We start from the raw sequence: 19205 nt of genomic DNA, 5'->3' as shown, positions 1-19205 counted from the left end.
TTTTACTTCATACCACTAAACACAATGCATGGAAAAGACTTGATAATACTGACCACAGTCTTGAAGATTAAAAAGTGTACAACAAAATGATTAAAATGATAAAGTTTATATTATTAAAAAAGTATATAGCCAATGATCCTTATACTTTGAGAGATTTTTAAACAAGTAGAAAATTTTTCAAATACATTTTTTAAAAAGTGTATAGCCAATGATCCTTATACTTTGAGAGATTTTTAAACAAGTAGAAAAGTTTAATATATAATGTATGTTTTAAGAGATTTTGATTAAAATAAAAATAGACTATTTCCAAAAAGCATTTCAATGATTTTTAACTTCTATTTTGTCAGTTTATTTTTTTAAAACTATATAGATTTCAGGGAACTCCAATAAATCTCTGAAAATATGAAAAGATATATTATACACAGGGAGAAAATGTAATTTAAAATAAAGTCAAGTCAAACTCTTTTATTTTTGATGAATACAAATTAAATAATGTTTAAATAAGTTAAATAATGTTTAAGGATTTTGGAGCCATAGTTTTTATTTTTACTTTTGAGTTTTCTAACAAAAATCAGTTTTGGAAACTGCAATTTTCAAATAAAAAGGCAAACCTTCTTCATTTGAAGCAAATTTTTAAAAAAAATGAAAAAGTGTATGTTTCATGAAAAATACTCTAAGATGGTTCCACATGGTTGAATTTTAAAATACATACATATATATGCATTCATATATATATATATATATACACACACATATAGATATGAATTCTTCAGAAGAACTTTATATTTGTTTTCCACAAGTATCATGAGACTGGGTTATTCTGCTATTGTGGACTAAGGAAATTGTTACAAAACATCAAAGTGACTCATTCTAAGTGAAAATTAAACCAAAAATATAATTGTGTAAGCACCACCCAATCACTTTTCCAATTCCACCATTCTTACCCTTCAACTTATGGAGCATCTAATAAATTAGAAGTATACCACAGAGAGAAATGAAATGCTACACTGACAAATGGGAGTAGCTCAAGTTCATTTTTGGCCATTTTATATGAATGGAAATAACTTGTTTCTGCAGCAGAAAGAGTCATGAGACCCTACTGACCTCATAGAACGCCACATTGTTACTCTTGGAATGCTCCTATTAATCAAAGCCTATGGAATTTCACTTGCCATCTTGGAAAGACAGACAACAAAAACCTGAACTTGACATTTACTTCTTGAATATTTACAAAGATACTTACTTTTACAAGTTTAAAGAGTTTACTATTGTAAGAAAGTGGGCCATAAAATGTAAAAACAGAAAGACCAAAATGAGATAAATAGGAGAGCCACACACTTACTAACTTTCTAGTTTAAAGAGTCAATACCTACCTAGTGAGGTGAGGGCTAAATAAAAAATGAGTTTTACTGATGCAAACAAAACAAGATATGAGATGCATAATAAAAAAGGACAAGGTATAATGAATATTTTTAAAATACAAAGAACTAGGAAGAGAAAGTAACAGGTTTCCTACTCAGAATGCCCTGGCTTGGGCCAGTGAGGTATATAAATGATACCAACTACATGTCACTTGTCTGAAGGGAACAAGACACCTTCCTGTGGTCTTTGACGTGAGTGCTGATAGAATCAAAGTAGACTGTGTCCCAAACTGGAAAAAGCATTGGAACAATTGAGACAATAAGCAAGTTTTAAAAGTTTTGACCAAGGACAAAAAACTCCTACATGAGTTCTCCTCAGTGCTATGTGAGGAGGCACTTTAAAGCGAAGGTAGGGAAGAAAAGTAACTACTGATTTGGTTTTGTTGTTGGGAGTCAGACTTTAGTAAGAAAAAGCATTAACTTTTGAACGTAGCAGTTTTCCATTTTAAGAATTTCTACCAGAAGTTTTATTTAACCCAGTATTTATGAGCATAGTTTGTGCACACTGGACATGGTGAAGCACTTAAACCCTAGGAGCCTCCACACAGAGGGGTTTTCCTATTCATAGTGCCCACAAGGAAGGATCAAGAGTATAAAATTTTGAGCAGCAAGAGATCCAGAAAATTATTTTCTTTATCCAAAACCTAGAGAAGCTATAAAACCTTCCCCAGCCCTGAGGCACAATTCAGAATTGCACAAAAACTAAACAGAAAGAAGTTGTTCTGGGGTGGGGATGGCAGCGGGGAATGATAAGAGAAAGCACATATTAGAGGAAAGCAAATTTCCATTCGTTTTCCTAAACTAAAGGAAAATGCTGTGCTGCAAATTTAATAGAGGTAGCTATTGATAATATTAGCTAATAATTTACCAATAAAGCTGCTGAAATACAGTTTCGACAATGAAAACCATTGCAAAGGCTGCTTACTTTTTGAGGATCTCAGTAGATTACAAAAAAATAATAAAAATAGTTACATAAATGATGGTATATTTTCAATGATCCATCTTATCAGAGTCTCTATGACTATATTAATTCATTTGATGGTTGTTCATCACACTACATTCCAAGACAAATGTCACTCTGTCACTCTTTCCTATGTGTCTCATTTCCGAGCCTATGATGAACCTTGACATGAGCAATAGAATTTTCACATTAAAAAACTAGGGCCGCTGATATTTTTGAAAAAAGTAAAAAGAGATAATCATATTTCCAATGAAAGTCAAAATGAATGTCTCTCTCAACTCGTTACACAGGCTTGTTACTAGCCCACAATCAACCATGGAGGAGCTGAATACAGAAAAAAAGAGGAAAGATGGTATATTCCATATTGTGATTGATCAGAAATGATCTGAAGTGTCAAAATCACATGAAAATAAGAATCACACAGTTGAAGATATTTCCTATAAATAAGACTTCTTAGGGAAAATTTGAAGCTCTCAATCTCAATCTCTGAAGTGCGATGGAGGGAAAACCCTTTTATTTCTATGAAGATTCTACACGCAATTATTCTGTTGACTCTTAACTTTTACCTGTAGGTAAAAGAACTTTGATTTGGCCTAATGTTAGTAATTAACCACTTAGAAATGACATATAGCAAAATAAATTCCCTCTCAACATACAAATGTTATCTAATTATAAAAATGTAAAAAGAGGGCTTCCCACATGGCACAACAGGTTAGGAACCTGGGGTTGCCACAGCTCTGCCATGAGTTACAACTGTGACGTGGTTTGATCCCTGGCCTGGGAACTTCCACATGCCATGGGTGCAGCCAAAAAAAATGTAGAAAGATATGTTTAAATTTTCATTTGTGATTATAATTGAAATTTGTTTATGAATTATCATCTTATAGTTACTTATACTTATTTATACTACTGTTTTTAAAACTCTAGACAAATATTCTACAAAGAATGAAAAAATTCCTTTAGAAAAATTGTTAGAGAAGAAAGAAAAACAGTGGCTAAAATCCACATAGAATCAAATCATAATATACCAATTCCTTAATTCTAAGATGATCACAAGTAGTTACCAAAAAATTACTTATTTCTAGGACAGTGATTTATTACGACATTCAAATAACTGTGTGCTAAAGCAAGCCTATAACAGAAGGGCCAACACAGCCGGTATCTATTAACATGGAAAGTTGGTTGGAACTGTAGGCAAGTAATTAACCTCCTGGCCCAGAGCTTTAAAGTCCCAAAAGCAGTTCCTAGAATTTCTTTCATAATTTATGAACAACTGATGGAATTCATGTCACAGTCCGTGGATTCCCTTGTGGAATTAACCCCAGCTTTCACTGACCCTAGGAAGCTATAAACCAACAGGAGAATGTGCTCTACTATTTCAGCTGACCCACAGAGTGCCATCTCTGTCATTCCAGCTTAGGAAACTGGATGATAAATTACAGAGCTGCCTGCCAGACGCAGACCTAAACATTCACCTTCACTAATGATGAAGGCAACACACAATCCATACACTCACCCCAAGGCAGCCCTTTTTGACAGCAAATCCTCCTCTATATTCTAGAGATGATCTATATGCTGCTGCTAAGGGTTATAAAAAGATGATGATGATGATGATGACACTGGGAATAGAGGGTCAGATCATATATTAAGAGAATATAAATACCTATGATTAAATACATGTATAAACAACAAAAATAAAACACAGTGAAGTTGGTGGCACCAGCTCACATTATACAGTGTGTGACGTTACACTACGCTAAGCACTGTGCAGAGATCTTTGCCTACACTTTCATTTGTTCCTTGAAACAATTTATGAAGTTGGTACTGTTATTGCGCCTGTTTTTCAGGTGAGAAAGCTAGGTTTTGAAGAGGTTAAGCAATTTGTGAAACCTCACACAGGGAGGCAATAAATAAAATGGAATTTGAAAACCTGTAATCTGACTCTAGGATCCATGCTCTGGACATGAATCAGGTATAAAATAAGGTATCATAGATGACTGACTTAGTGGTGCAGAAGTTTCTCCATGTCTAGAGTTAAAGAGCTCGGTTAGACAATAGGTAACAAACTGCAGACCCTGAAGCATCTAAGACAAGATTATTATACTCAATTGGTTGTTTATCAACATGATAATATCATCCAACATTACAGAAGGGATGTATGTAATTCTAGGGTAAGTTCAAGAGTAACAATAAGAGTTAGGAGGTTTGGTAAAGAATAAAATAAAAATATCTACGATGTGATACACTGGAAGAACTTTGAGTCTCAGTTGTTCTAGTTGAACCACATGTTAAGTTACGTAATTTTAGCAAATTACTGTATTTTGCTGGGCATTAGTTCAATTAAAAGGCTTGCACTTGTAAACTTTTCTAAAAGTGAAGACTCTCATATTTTAATAATCTACACAAGCAGATGTCTTATGCACAGTTGCCCTGCATGCCCTTATTCTAATCACCTAATTAGGAAGAATGAGCAGACTTAGGAAGGTAGATACAAGGTTTGTGAAAAATAACATTTTCAAAGTTAATAGAAAATCCAAAGTTTTGTCATACTTCACCCTATCCTCACACAAAATGGGAATAAAGGACAGGCAATAGAGAAGAAAGATGATGAAGCAAAGATGCAAGTGGCTGGTTATTTAAGCTAGTAAAGGAAAAAAATACATCAAAAAGTGAAAGAGTTAGTTGGAGGGATATTTTTAAATGTAATTTCTAAACACTACTAACAACAACAACAAAATAACAGAGATGTAAATATTAAGTTTCCTCCCAGAACTAAATGATGGGTAGTAATCTAATATCTAAGCAATCATTGTCTTATAGAATGGTCATTAGTCATGAATCAGTAAAATAAAAAATAATTTTCCCAAGAAAATTAATATGAAGGAAACTGCCCTAATGCTTCGCAAAGCAATACTGTCACTATTCCAGAGAGGAAATGATGAAAGATACCAACTGACAAACCGGAAGGAAGAAAAATAAAGTTAATTCATATTTCCTTTTCAAAAAACTTAGTATTAGTTGATGTTATTAAACAGAATTTGTTTCCCCAAATATTGATGTCCAGTTCGAATACCATAAAAAAACAAAATGAGAGTTCCTAGTGTGGCTCAGCACATTACGAACCCGACTAGTATCCATGAGATTGTGGGTTTGGTCCCTGGCCTCAGTGGGTTAAGGATCTGGCATTGCTGTGAGCTGTAGTGTAGGTCGCAGACATGGCTCAGATCCTGCATTGCTGTGGCTGTGGTGTAGGGTGGCAGCTGCAGCTTAGATTCGACCCCTAGCCTGGGAACTTCCATGTGCTGCAGGTGCAACTCCAAAAAAAAAGAAAAAAAGATAATTATCTCTACAAAAATCTCATCATATTGCAATGTATTCAAATGTACATCCACCTCACTGAAAAATTCAGCCATCAATTAATAATCATTTCCTCAAAAAAAAGTAGTAATCTGTCCAATTACATGTAATTCTGGAAAATGAAAATTTACAGAAACAGTAAAAAGATCAGTGGTTGCCAGCAGTTGAGAATTGTTGGATGAATAGGCAAAGTACAGGGAATTTTTAGGACAGTGAAAATACTCTGGATAATATCATAATGATAGACATATGTCATTTCATATTTGTCCAAATCCACAGAATGTATAACATCAACAATGAACTGTAATGCAAACTATGGACTGGTCAATGTAGGGTCCTCAATTTTAACAAACAGAGCACTCTGGTTGGGCTACTCATGCATAGAGAAAGTAGATGAGAAATCTCTGTACCTTCCCCTCAATTTTGCTGTGAAATAAAATCCCCTAAAGTGCAAAGCCAACTTAAAAAAAAAAATCTGATGAAACTAAATTTAATCATTTTCTCTGTATGCTACTGTCTACAGCAAAGATGACTCAAGAGTAAATGAACAAATGAATGCTGCTTAAAAAAATTTAAAACACAAAACACCTTTCATTTGGCTCTAAAGCATAAAGCCTATCACACTGGCTGTGAAAGGAACTTAGATAATATTTGAGAAAGTTCCTCTCCTTCAATAAACCTCATTAAAATCCTGAGCCTGATCTGCCCTGCCCTTCAGCTTAGAATCTAGTTAGGGAACAGATGAAGTACAGTATCATAACTGAGAAAAGATACTCATATATACCAAACACCGGGAGTCCCCAAATGTCTAGTGGATAGGAGGCTACATAGTACAGGAGACTATCATACATCACACAATTGTTTGTAATTATTTCAGTTCCTGTAGAATCCACTTATCAAACAAAACAGATGGGGCATTTGTCAGGACTAGAACTCCTATATCTTTTTTCTAACGACAATTTTAAAAACTACTCAATTCTAAGCTAAAAGGAGTCATAGTAAGCTTGAGTACTGGTTCGCTAAATACTGTTCTCTATTCCTTCATTCAAGTACTGTAATTTTATATGCATTGGTCTTGAACTATTATTTATTATACAATCTGTCTCGCAACAATTACATGATGAAGCAATGAGGTGAAGAATGGAAAGAAAAAGGCCTAACTTTATACTGTGGGTGGGAGAGACAGCTGATAGACAATTTATTAATTTTAGTCTTTGATGTTAACATTCCTTGAAGTGAATTCTATAGATTTTTGTAGGTATTACATGAAAAAAATGGTTCTATGGTCAATTAAATTTGGATTCAAATCTGAAACTTATCACTATGAAGCCAATATACGTTCCACTATTCTACCACATTGCAATCTATTTGTACATTCTTTTATTTATTCAAGAAGCATTCACTTGGTACTTTCTCTATGCCAGACAGTGCTCTGAGGGGTAAACAAGTAAGATAACAAATAAGGGCACAGCTGTAAGGAAGCAAGAATCTACAAACTACTGAAGAGGTGCCAGCACTGGAAGGGTGCTGTATGGAGAGAAGTACAAGATAGAGCATGCCGACCTAGTGAGGTGAAACAATGGTCAGATAACACATCATGGAGAAATGAGTATAACTGGAGAATGGAAGATAGTGAAAGAAGCCCAGGAAAAGGAGCCTGGGATGCCAAGTGCAAAGGATGGTCACTGGCACAAGGTAAGGGGAAAACACTGAAAGGTTTTAAGTAGGATAACAGCTTAATTGGGTGAGCCTGATCAATTCTTGACACCTTCTTTCATAAAGAATATATATGCTTTCCAATATTTTGGGGAAAAAAAAACTTCTGAATAATCCATGAGAATTGTAAATTTCATAGAATTCCTTTTTCAAGATGACTAAACATGAAGTAATGATATCCTGCTTCTTCAGAAGCATCTGAGTTTTCTCTGAGCAGTGTAACTATAAGAAAAGAAATCCATGCCAGGACTGTTGTGAAAGCCTAGGCACCAGCAACCTGCCAGGTCTCTGCAGTCACTGACGCTGGATGGTGCCCACTACTTCAAATACAGCCCCAGCCATGCTGCCTGGCAATTGTCACCAAAAACAAAGTCTTCCCATCAATGTAACTCCAAGAAGAACTGTAAAGTATGAAAATGAAATGAGTCTGATTTTAAACAGAAAAATCTAGGAGTTCCCGTCGTGGCGCAGTGTTAACGAATCCAACTAGGAACCATGAAGTTGTGGGTTTGAGCCCTGGACTTGCTCAGTGGGTTAAGGATCCAGCGTTGCCGTGAGCTGTGGTGTAGGTTGCAGGCGCGGCTCAGATCCTGCGTTGCTGTGATTGTGGCCTAGGCTTGGCAGCTGCAGCTCCAATTCGACCCCTAGCCTGGGAACCTCCATGTGCCACGGGAAGCGGCTCTAGAAAAGGCAAAAAAAAAAAAAAAAAAACCCAGAAAAATCTAGTTATAAATAACAATTTTAAATAATTATACCACTATTTGTGTGTGCATATACACATAGGCCACCTTTTAATTTTATTTATTTAAATGTGTATGTTGGCTGATTGTGCCTTAGCACTGTTGTCTGAATTTAGGTGGCCATTTCTCTGGATCAGAAACCAATAGGCCAAAATCTGTAAAATACTACATACACAGTTATTTTAAATAATTAAGTGTTCTATGATTGGATTAATCCTTCCTATGCTGAAATACGTTTCAATGTACTCTGAACAGTAATCACTGCCTTTTAAAAACATACTATGCCAATTATAATTCAATTACATGATGTTTCAGGACATGACCATAAGCTTATTACTATGGTACAGAAATAATATATTTTCCCCATTTCCTACTTGTCCTCCTTCCATACACAAATTATATGCACAAGCACACACACACAGACAAAATCTGCTGAACAAATTTTAAGTTACGTTTTCAGGGCCGTACAAAGATGTCTTCTAAAAATTACATTCCAGAATGGAACGCTGCTGGTTTCACTCTCACCACAATTCTACACGGCCTTTGGTACAATGAGGACGAGCGGTGCCCAATGACATAAAAGACCACACTGCTAGGTTGAGAGATGATGAAGAGAGAGGAGAGAGCCCCCAGACTTCAGGGCTTCCTCCTCTTTCTTCATCATTTACTTGCCTCTTCTGTACAATCAGGACGCAGTGCTAACAGCGTCTGGCACTATTTTAAGTCCACCTGTCCTCAACATGGTTTTCTGCTGCCTTTTCCTTCTGCTTCTCACTTCTGTTGTGTTCTGCTTCTGCTACACATACCAGACTTTGCCCTGAAAAACCTCACTTGCTCTGGGTACTTCTAAGCAAGACTTGTTTTCCTTCTTTAGGGAACCCATTACTCCACAGGCATCATGTATAATGCTTGACCTGCTCTTGGTTATCATGTTTCCTTTGGAAGTATTTAAGAGGCTATTCTAGGATGACAAATTCTAAGTTGATCAACGTCTTTCAGCTATAACCAGAAAATTTCCAAAATAGGAAATTATACTGCATGGCTGTCCTTTTTCTTCATCTATGTATAATAATCACAGTATTAATTCTTTGCTTGCTTAAACTAACATTTCTTCATTCATAACACAGTTATTGTGCTAGATACTACACTAAACACTGGTGACACAACAGTAAAGAAAGTCAATACTATGGCTCTTGAATAAAAAGCTTCAGCAGTGTAATCCAGACACACAGTTTACCAAACAGTCTAGCTACTGAGAACCACTTAAGATTCACACCCAATAATCCAGCTACCAAAAGTAGGAGTATTCTTTCAAGTTTTTTAAGTACTTCTCTAAATAAGATAAAATCCAAACAAAGCTCTTTCAAGAATATTGAGTTGTTCATTCACCCTTCAGTAGGGCACAGCCCTCTTTCATGGGAAAAATTACACAAGAAGTCATAAGAAGTGAAGAAAACCCTTTCAGTAAGCAATTCATATCATAATAGATACCATGGTCACATCACTCTTGAATCAGTCAAATCCTGTAGCATTCAAGCCACATTCCAAGGACTTTTTCAATTTTAAAAGGCCACATTTGACATGAGCTACTGGAGAGATATTTAAGAGGAGGCCCTTAGCCTTCTATAAAACTGTTAGAATAATATATAAAGTAAATCACAGTTATACCACAACCAAACATTAATCAGTTCCCACTTTATATATTTAACTTAGTTTGGGGAAGTATACTTATTCAAAATTTTTCTAGAGTAAGGAAGTAGATTCTATAAAACTTTAAAAGAGAGAAAACAGGCAAGATTAATTCTAAAGCTGAGAGTCAATTTTGTTAAGTTACAAATTCCTTATCCTCACAGAATGTGATTTCTCTATGCTGTTTTTGTCACCAATTACAATCTACATACCTGTGTGGCTACGGATATGAACCCTCAGTGTACCACTGCTGGCAAATTTCTGGCCACAATATGGACAGATTTTCTCCTTTTCTCCTGTATGTGTCTAAATGGAAAGGAATAAAAAGAGTTGAGGATAAATATAAAGAATTAGGTAAAAATGATTACGTGCCTCTGACAAAAGTAAATACTTTTTTTCCCCCCTCGGGATTATGGTTTTTTTTTAATGATTTCATATCACAATGAGATTTTAAACAATTTATCACAGGTATTCCCATTGGTTCAAAAAAAAAAAAAAACCCTCTTAGAATCACACATTAGTGTTAATTTGAAAATAATGCTGTAGTTTACTCTTTAGGGCTTTATGGAGCCCCCATCTAAAAATGATTAAGTTATATAAAACCAGTATATGCTAGCAAAACCACATAATCAAAATGGGGCTACAGCTGCCCTTGACTGCTGCCAAAAAATACTTCCTTAGGAGCATTTTTTCACATTCTTTGTGTACATTTAACACTTGAGGACAGAACTGACCTCAGTAAAGTAATCTGTTACCTGCATTATGTTTGTCAGACTGGACTGAAGTTACTGCAAAGCAAAATGGACTACAAATCTGATTTCATCTTTAAAATCAGCAGGTGTTAACTGAACAGTCAATGTGAAAGATCACTGCTGCCCTCAACATACATTTAATTTGGGATAAAATAACCACACAAGGAAAGGTGAACCAGTATCACCAAAAGCCAGTTTCGATAAAATGTTAAGAGTTCAAAGAAAAAAAGGGTGACCTCTCCCAAAAGAGGAGGCAGACGGAGTGTTTTAAACTTGGCTCACAATCTCATCAGGTAACCACATTACCAACATCAAAACAGGTCGTTCCAATAAACGGGGGGGGGGGGGGGGGTCAGAGCTACTTTTCAAATCTCGTTTTTCAAACTTAGAAGGGAAAAAGGGGGAGAGTAGGAGGCAATTACTTCAGATCTCTGCACATTCTCTCTCAAATTGCTTTTAGAATTATTTTTTATTTCAATGGTAACCTAAATATTAATAAAAGCATATACAGTGGATCATCTGGGTTACCACCACCATCACAAAACAGAACTTCCAGGACCTATGTTTGCATTTGTTTCAATGTAAATTACTGGCAAGTACTATTATTTGAATTGCCAGGAGCCAGTGTAAAAAGAACAAGAAAGGTTGTTGTTTGGTTTTACTTTGTCTTTTGGTTTTTTTTACTGGCAGTACCTGCAGCATATGGAAGTTCCCAGGCTAGGGGTCAAATTGAAGCTGCAGCTGCCAACCTATGCCACAGCCAAAGCAATGCCATATCCACTTGCAGCAGCGCCAGATCCTTAAGGCACAGAGCAAGGCCAGGGATCGAACCCACATCCTCATGGATACTAGCTGGGTTCTTAACCCTCTGAGCCATAGCAGGAACTCCCACGAAAGGTTTTTTGTTGTTGTTGTTTTTTTTTTTAAATGATGTGTTCCCAGAGGGTAAAGACAGGCTGGCAGGTATAGAGAAAAAGGAGGTGGGGCAATTATGTCATCACCTGACAACCTCAAGGAACCACAAACTTTGCAAAACATTCTCATCTTCCATATTAAATTAACTGTTACTTTTAATATAAATGGTTTCATAACCTTATGGTTGATATTTAATTTTTAAATTTTTACATTTGAATTATAATCTGTATTTGGATATACACTATCATATTTGTAATTTTTAAGAATTATAAATGAAATATCCTAGTCATTAGTGTCCTTTAGATTTTTTCCCTTGATAAGACTTATACTACACTCAAATTTGAGGAATACAGTCTAATCAACAGCCACACTAGCCAATGCACTGTCTATAACAGACATCTTGATTCTGAATTAGGCAGGCACTTAACTTTCCATTTCCACTACAAGTTCTTATACAAAAGTTATACATTCTTTACACCTCAGTAAGAACTGTTACTCCCATGGTCAACATTATGGTTCAATTTAAAGGAAATGATACATTTCAACATTTAACAGACCTGTGTTCTTCTCATTTGTTGACAGAAGTGGCATATTTTGGCAATTCTTTCCTGACTAATGTAAGAGTGTTTAGAAATTGTATACATGTATTATTAAAACATTGGATTATTCCAAACAGGCAACTACCAATTTATTTGTAAAATCTTTTAAAATCCAAAGGATTTCTTTTGCTGCTACATAAGTATTTTATTGTTTGCTTACTTGATTTCGGCTACTTATTCTTAAGTGGTATAAATTTCAAACTGCGGGACCCTGAGGCAATATTAATAAAAAGAATTAAAATGTTCCTTTTGGCTTAAATCAAAAATATTATTATTAGGTACAAAATTGGATTGGCTGGTATCAAAAGATACTGACAATGTAACACTGAAATACCTTATATACAGTTAAGAAAGCATGGAAACATCACTATGACAATACTGGATAAATATACAGACAAAAATGAACAATGCACTGTAAAATATACTTTATAACAATGTTATTGCAAACAGTATCTTTCTTGAAAACTCACTATAATTTTCCCTCATTTATTAAAACACAATAGTTTATTAAATTCACACAAAAAAGCAATCCAAATAAAGCTTACGTATTCAGAGATTTGCGAAGACTATCATCATTACGAGCATTGAAGAAATAGGAAAAGAAAGATACAATTCAGTCCTTTTGAAACAGCTGTATTAAGGATAGGCACCAGTAAGAGCCATAACGGCACAGAAGTCACTTCACATTCACTCAGCAGGGAACACTGAGCAGCAGAAAACTACCACACTTCATGCCATTTCTAAAATCAACATTGAAACCTTTAACTGCATTTACGGTAATACGAAATTCGGTATTTTAAAAAATGTACCTAAAATCCAGTCAACAAATAACCTGTTGATTTGCTTGAGGCAATTAATGTAAAATAAGACAATTTCCAAGTAACTAGCAGTAAGAACATCCTTTTATTGGAGTTGAGCTAATATTTACCAAGTCTCTACTCTGTACCAGAAACTTCCTTAAATCCTAGAATCTAAGATGAAGAAGGACTCTTCCAATCCCAGGAGAGCTCGGTGTAATAACTTATCAATAAATATCTGAACCAGCTTTGAAAAGAAACTATTAAAGCTCTTCTCAATATATTTTAAAAAGAAACCTCTGTTAATCCAAAAACGTATACAAATTGATAACCTCCCATTCATCGAGTACTTCGTATGACCCATCTATCAGCATGGGCTAGGACCATGTAGACTCTATACTTAAATCTAGGTTTGCTTTTATACAAGAAATATACCTCCTCTGATAAAATGAAGAAAACAGACATTTGCTGAAAAGCTAGTATCAACTGTATATTCCTTCGTCATTTTGAGTAAATATGTTGATAAATTCATATAAAATTAATTACCACATGATAATTAACATACACACCTATACTGCTTAAATATGTAATCCATTCAAACTCACAGAAGGCTTCTACTTACTTTCTTATGACTTCTAAGCACTGAAGGTGTAACAAATGCCTTATTACATAGCTCACATCTGTACTTCTTGTGTCTTTCATGGACCACTTGGACATGAACGTTTAATGTATCCTTCCTCTTAAAGGTAGCATCACAGTGATGACACTTGAAAGTCCTCTCACCTTAGAAATGAAAAAGTTGAATAAGAGAAACAGATGCAACAGCAGGGTGCTAGTAACTCCCCATCATGTGTACCCAATTTAGTGTTGCTTTCTCCCAAAAGTTAGCTTTACAGCTCTAACAATTTATCATGATCATAAAAGGCCATTTTTCCAACAAATATGCAATTCCATATTTGTTAATTCCCTGTTTGATGGGGGCAGGGAGACCCTTTGACCTTTTTAGATGCTCAGTGTCTTTAACTGGAAAATGTGGGGATTGAATTAGCTAATTTTCTAAAGGTACCATGAACTTTAAAAAAGAAAAAAGTATTTATTTTGGAGCTCTTGTTGTGGTTCAGTGGGTTAAGAACCCAACTAGTATCCATGAGGATGCTGGTTAGATTGATCCCTGGCCTCGCTCAGTGGGGTAAGGATCTGGTGTTGCTGCAAGCTGCAGGGTAGGTCACAGATGCGGTTCAGATCTGGAGTTGTTGTGGCTGTGGTTCAACCCCTAGTTTGGGAACTTCCATATGCTGCAGGCGTGGCCCTAAAAAAGAAAAATGAAGTAAAATATAATAAAATTTGTGACTTATTAAGAAAAAAAGTACTTATTTCTAGGGCAGGGGTTTGAGGTAAGCAGGTAATTGTGACAAAAGGCTTTGCTTCAGCAGTGTGAGCTGCTTCTGGGGCCCTTCCTAAACTCCCCTCCACCCACCACTCTCCCTCTGGCCTTCAGAGCAGCCCTTGAGCCCAGTAGAGGAGTGGACTGTAATATCCTTTCCTTCCTCAGCATATTCTCACGACCTTAACCTGGAGGTCCCCGAAAGCAGTCCTTGGTCGGCAATGAAATGGACGGGAAATGGGTTCAACTCCCAAGTTTTCAGACATTCTGGGGGGTTAGCTCTCAGAAAGGCAGCTAGATTGGGATGGGGGAGCCAGAATGGCTACCCTTTTCTACCCTTAAGGCCCTGGTTTCCTGGGAGGGTTTTATCATCTTGTTAAATATCCTATGTTTATAGGAAAGCAACTCTAGAAGCTATATTTAGGGAGTATATGGTACTTTTTAAACTTGCTATGTCTAAAGTGTAGTGGTCTATTTTAAATACATTTAAGTGATCAATGTGCACAATTAGAAGACAATGATATTTCTCAGGAAGTTATAAAACACATGTAGTATATAAAGACAGACTAGTATTTGCACATATTTTCCCTTTTCAGAAAACAATGATAATAACAGATTCCCATATTGTATTCACTAGGAGACAAAATAAGCAGATAACTTGGTCCATCTAAATAAGATATTACCCCAATTTCAACCAAGTTCTTCTAACTTCCCTCCATTTAACTAGCACAAATTCACAAATGTGAAGATCCTATTATATCTTTATACCAAATTTAAGGAAGGAAGGACAAGAGCTGGGGGGGAGAAAAGGCAAATTACCTCCTTTTGTCTTTTCAAACAGAAGTATGGCTCTTTAAACTCACTTAAAATTCTCCAAGGAAACTGAGTTGTTGAAATTTGATACTTGAAACAAAGTCACACTAAACCATGCAAGAACTATGTAGATCATGAGAGCTGTGGTCACATGCTGCCTTAGCCATTTTTGTTGCAGAGTGTTATTGGTGTCACCTGGTTTGTCTTTATATATCTTTCTAGACTTAAAATTTTATTTGTATAAAATATATAAACAGTGACAGGAAAAGGACAATTGACATAAGATTGTAAATGTTAATAATACCAAATCTATTCAAGTACTGGGAAAAAAAATACTCTAAGATTGTGCCTATCAAACTATTTTCATACTGATTCTATACAAAATCTCATCAAGCTACAGAGTCCATACCTTTCTTCTTTTATTTTAATTCCAGATTTATCAGAAATTTAAAATTCTGATATGAGATTTTCTCTGATTTTATCAGATTTCTTTACCTTAAATTTATCAGGATTTTTCCTTATCTTAAAAACAAGCAGCTAGCTAGTAACTAATTTTGGTTCTCAGTACATTAGGAAATAAAAATAATTTCCAAAATAATTATAACAACTTATTCTTCATATTTTGAGCCATAGTACTGATGTAAGTTTTTAAAACAAACATTATGTTTTGAAGTTATACAATATGAAAATTAAAGAGTTCCCATTGTGGCTCAGAGGGTTAAGAACCCAAAATAGTGTCTATGAGGATGCAGGTTTGATCCATGGCCTCACTCAGTGAGTTAAGGATCCAGCACTGACTCAAATTGCAATGTAGGTAACAGATGCGGCTCGGATCTGGTGTTGGCTATGGCTGTGACACATGCTGGCAGCTTCATCTCCGATTCAACTCCTAGACCAGAAGCTTCCATATGCCGCAGGTGTGCCCTAAAAAAGAAAGGAAAAAAGGAAAAGGAAATTTAAAACCCATTTAAGAACAGATCTAGTCTTTCATCCCACTTCAGCCATTTTTGGTTTTCTCATCCTTTTAGCTCACTAGCCTTAACTGATGTTTACCTTAAATAATGCATTTACTTACTCCACCACCAAGACGATTTTCCTAGCTAAATGTCTTGATGGCGCTTCACAAAGCCTCTGACTAATATGCTGATCAGAAAGCACCAGCACAGTCCACTCTCAGACACTCCAATCCTATGTCTCAAGTTGATGAGAACCAAAAAGCTGAAATCAAAAGTATTTGATTCATTCTATTAAAAACTTGCTCTTACTAAAAATAAGATTTCACCTATCCAAAAAAAATTTCCTTAGCATCAAACTAAGTTTAGCCATGTAAGTATTAATGGTATAAATGAGGTTCCCTTGCCTAAATCCCTCCTTCCATCCCATAACAGCTATTCTGCTTAATCAAATGACAGTGAAATGGGATGGAAATTCCTGCCGTTACATATTTTACTTCTTAGACGCATAGCTGTTCCTTAGAAGGAAAACGGCAAGTGGTGATAACAACTTCTCCAGAGCTTAAAGGTAAATACAGAATGGCATGAGATCACAGGACTATCTTTTCTATAGGAAAAGATGCATTTCATCACAGTCAATATCATTTAATAAATATAAAAACTTAAGCGTCTTTATTATTTTGCATGAGATACTTTGACTTCATCAGAGAAAATTTCTTCCAAGATACTATCTTATCTGTAAAATCAAATGCCAAGATTAATTGCTTTGCTTTCCTCATAAATACTGAAAATTTAATCAACAGGAGAAACTTCAGGTTAGAAGACAGTCTACTGATTAAACAACTCAAAGCAAGACATATAAATATTACTTATGTTATACCATTTTAATTCTAGATATAGTAATGTAGTGAATCTCTGGTTATTTGAACAACTGAATATGAATCCGCTTTAAAACTGCACTTAGCAGTAACATTTTCTTCTCCGAAATAAAGCAACAACCTTCAGTGATACGGCTATAAATTGTGGTATTCTAAGAGCAGCTCTGAGTAGAACTGCTAGACAGACTTTAGCAGTATGTATGTGAATAATTTAATCCCCCCACCAATAAAAAGGTCCCTGCCAAAAGAAGTAAGAAATCAGAGGCAGTGTAGTAGGCAGGAAAAGCACCTATCAGAGGCTCAGATGATACCCCCAGTGCTGTGCAACCTTGGGTATATCACTATGCTTTTCTGAGTTTTGATTTTCTCAATTCTCCCAAGTGAAGAGGTAAAATTAGATGTTTACTCTAACCCTTTCCAATTTTAAAAGCCTGTGAGCTAATAAAATCTTGTCAGATATCTGCATGTTTTAAAGAGTCAGACATGTTTCCTTAATCATTACATTTAAAAGGTAACAAAAACATCTGTTTCAGAACAAATTTCAAAGACACTTACTGAATATGTTTTTATAAACAAGCTTAAATAGTGGGGACGTGATATAAACGATATAAAATGAAATGTCTCATAAAATGATTAGTCTTAGTGTGGGGAAGTTCCCGCTGTGGCACAGTGGGTTGAGGATCCAGGGTTGCTGCAGCGGTGGCAGAGGATGCAACTGTGGCTTGAATTTGATGCCTGGCTCCAAACCTTTCATATGCAGCCACTGAAAAAAATCTTACTGTAGGAAAATAAAGCAAGGATAAAGGCAGAGAAGGTGAAAGGCATTTATCAGTCCTTTATAAGTTTAAAAGTAGATTACATAGCTACTTATAGGTCTGCTTCTGCAATGTCTACATTCTTAACACATACTTTATTCTTATTTATAAGTAAGAATAAAGCATGAGATGATTCCTTTGGTCTTCACCTTGCCTGGATTGTGACTTACTGTTATGTATAAGTAGGTGCCTTTGCAAAGAAAACGGGGTCCGGAACAAAGCTTTACATTCCTCACACTGGAACGGCCTCTCTTCAGAGTGTGTCTGCAGATGAAAGAAATGGTCAATCAGGAGGATCTAGAATCAACTAGTCTTCACAATAATTGGAGCCGGGATTCATGATCGGACCAACCCGGAAAGAACGGAAGGCAAATTAATATCCTGTTTCTTCTGGTGACATTCTCCCCCAGAAAATTGAAAACACAAATATGCTGTGTTCATGGAAGAAAAACAACTGTATTTTTAACTTCTCACATTAATTATATATTTGATAAACAGTAATGGAAATTGTTCCTATAATCTCAAATGCTAATCTGAAAACACACTGAGATTTCTCAGGATTTGCAGAGAGAAATGATACGTAATGTAATTTCTCTAAAGACCAAATCTCCTTTATCACCTGACAGATATTAACTATGCAGGTACAAAAATTTCAATACAGACAAAGGAAACTGGTATAACGCCACCTGTTTCCACACTTTTCCCTCAATTTCACTAAATAACTTAAAATAATTTTTAGTCCTAAGTGCTGCTTTTCCCCAAATTAAACTAGAACATTTACTCATGTTCTATTAACACCAGGTAACATTCATTAAATACTTATTTTGTGTCCAACATTTTAAATGAATTACTTCATTTAATTCAGTAATTTGATAAATAAAATACTGTTTTATTTATTGCCCTCATTTTGTAGATGATAGAATTAAAGCTCAGAGTTTCAGTAATTTTCTGATGTAGCGAACTATTAATACCATGACAAAAACATATGTATAAACAAGAAACAACAGAAAACCACCTGCTAGATCTAAAACTCAAAAACAAAACAATAAAAACAGCTTACTTATCTCACCTGTTTTCCATTATATATCAGTATTAACCCACCTAGCACAAATCAGTAAATAAAATTCTATTCTACCATGGATGGGTAAGATAACAATGTTCATAAACGCTAAGATATCAAAAATTGAACTATGTTTTCTTATTCTAATAAAGCAAGTCATATAACTGATGAGTTATTATGATACTTGTGGTATAAAAACAAAGAGGATAGGAGTTCCCTTCGTGGCTCAGTAGAAATGAATCTATTATCTATAAGGATGCAGGTTCAATCCCTGGTCTTCCTCAGTGGGTTAAGGATCCAACTTTCTGTGTGCTGCAGTGTTGATCACAGATGCAGCTCAGATCCTGCATTGCTG

The 19205-nt window shown here is 35.4% G+C and overlaps 1 protein-coding gene across 7 annotated transcripts in view; it reads right to left on the bottom strand.

Annotated features, from left to right (window-relative positions):
• Positions 1-19205, bottom strand: part of PRDM5 (PR/SET domain 5) — a 195644-nt gene that overhangs the window by 52269 nt on the left and 124170 nt on the right. For all 7 annotated transcript variants that reach the window (XM_021101643.1, XM_021101642.1, XM_021101645.1 and 4 more), the window contains 3 exons: positions 17961-18054; positions 13570-13730; positions 10097-10190 (listed from right to left, as the gene is read on the bottom strand). In XM_021101643.1, the coding sequence (XP_020957302.1) occupies positions 10097-10190; positions 13570-13730; positions 17961-18054 (349 nt within the window). The remainder of the gene's footprint in view (positions 1-10096; positions 10191-13569; positions 13731-17960; positions 18055-19205) is intronic.

Source organism: Sus scrofa, chromosome 8, assembly GCF_000003025.6.
Source record: "Sus scrofa isolate TJ Tabasco breed Duroc chromosome 8, Sscrofa11.1, whole genome shotgun sequence".
Classification (NCBI taxonomy): Eukaryota; Metazoa; Chordata; class Mammalia; order Artiodactyla; family Suidae; genus Sus; species Sus scrofa.
Note: the sequence above shows the minus strand (reverse complement) of the source record. Positions and strands in the feature narration are given on the sequence as shown.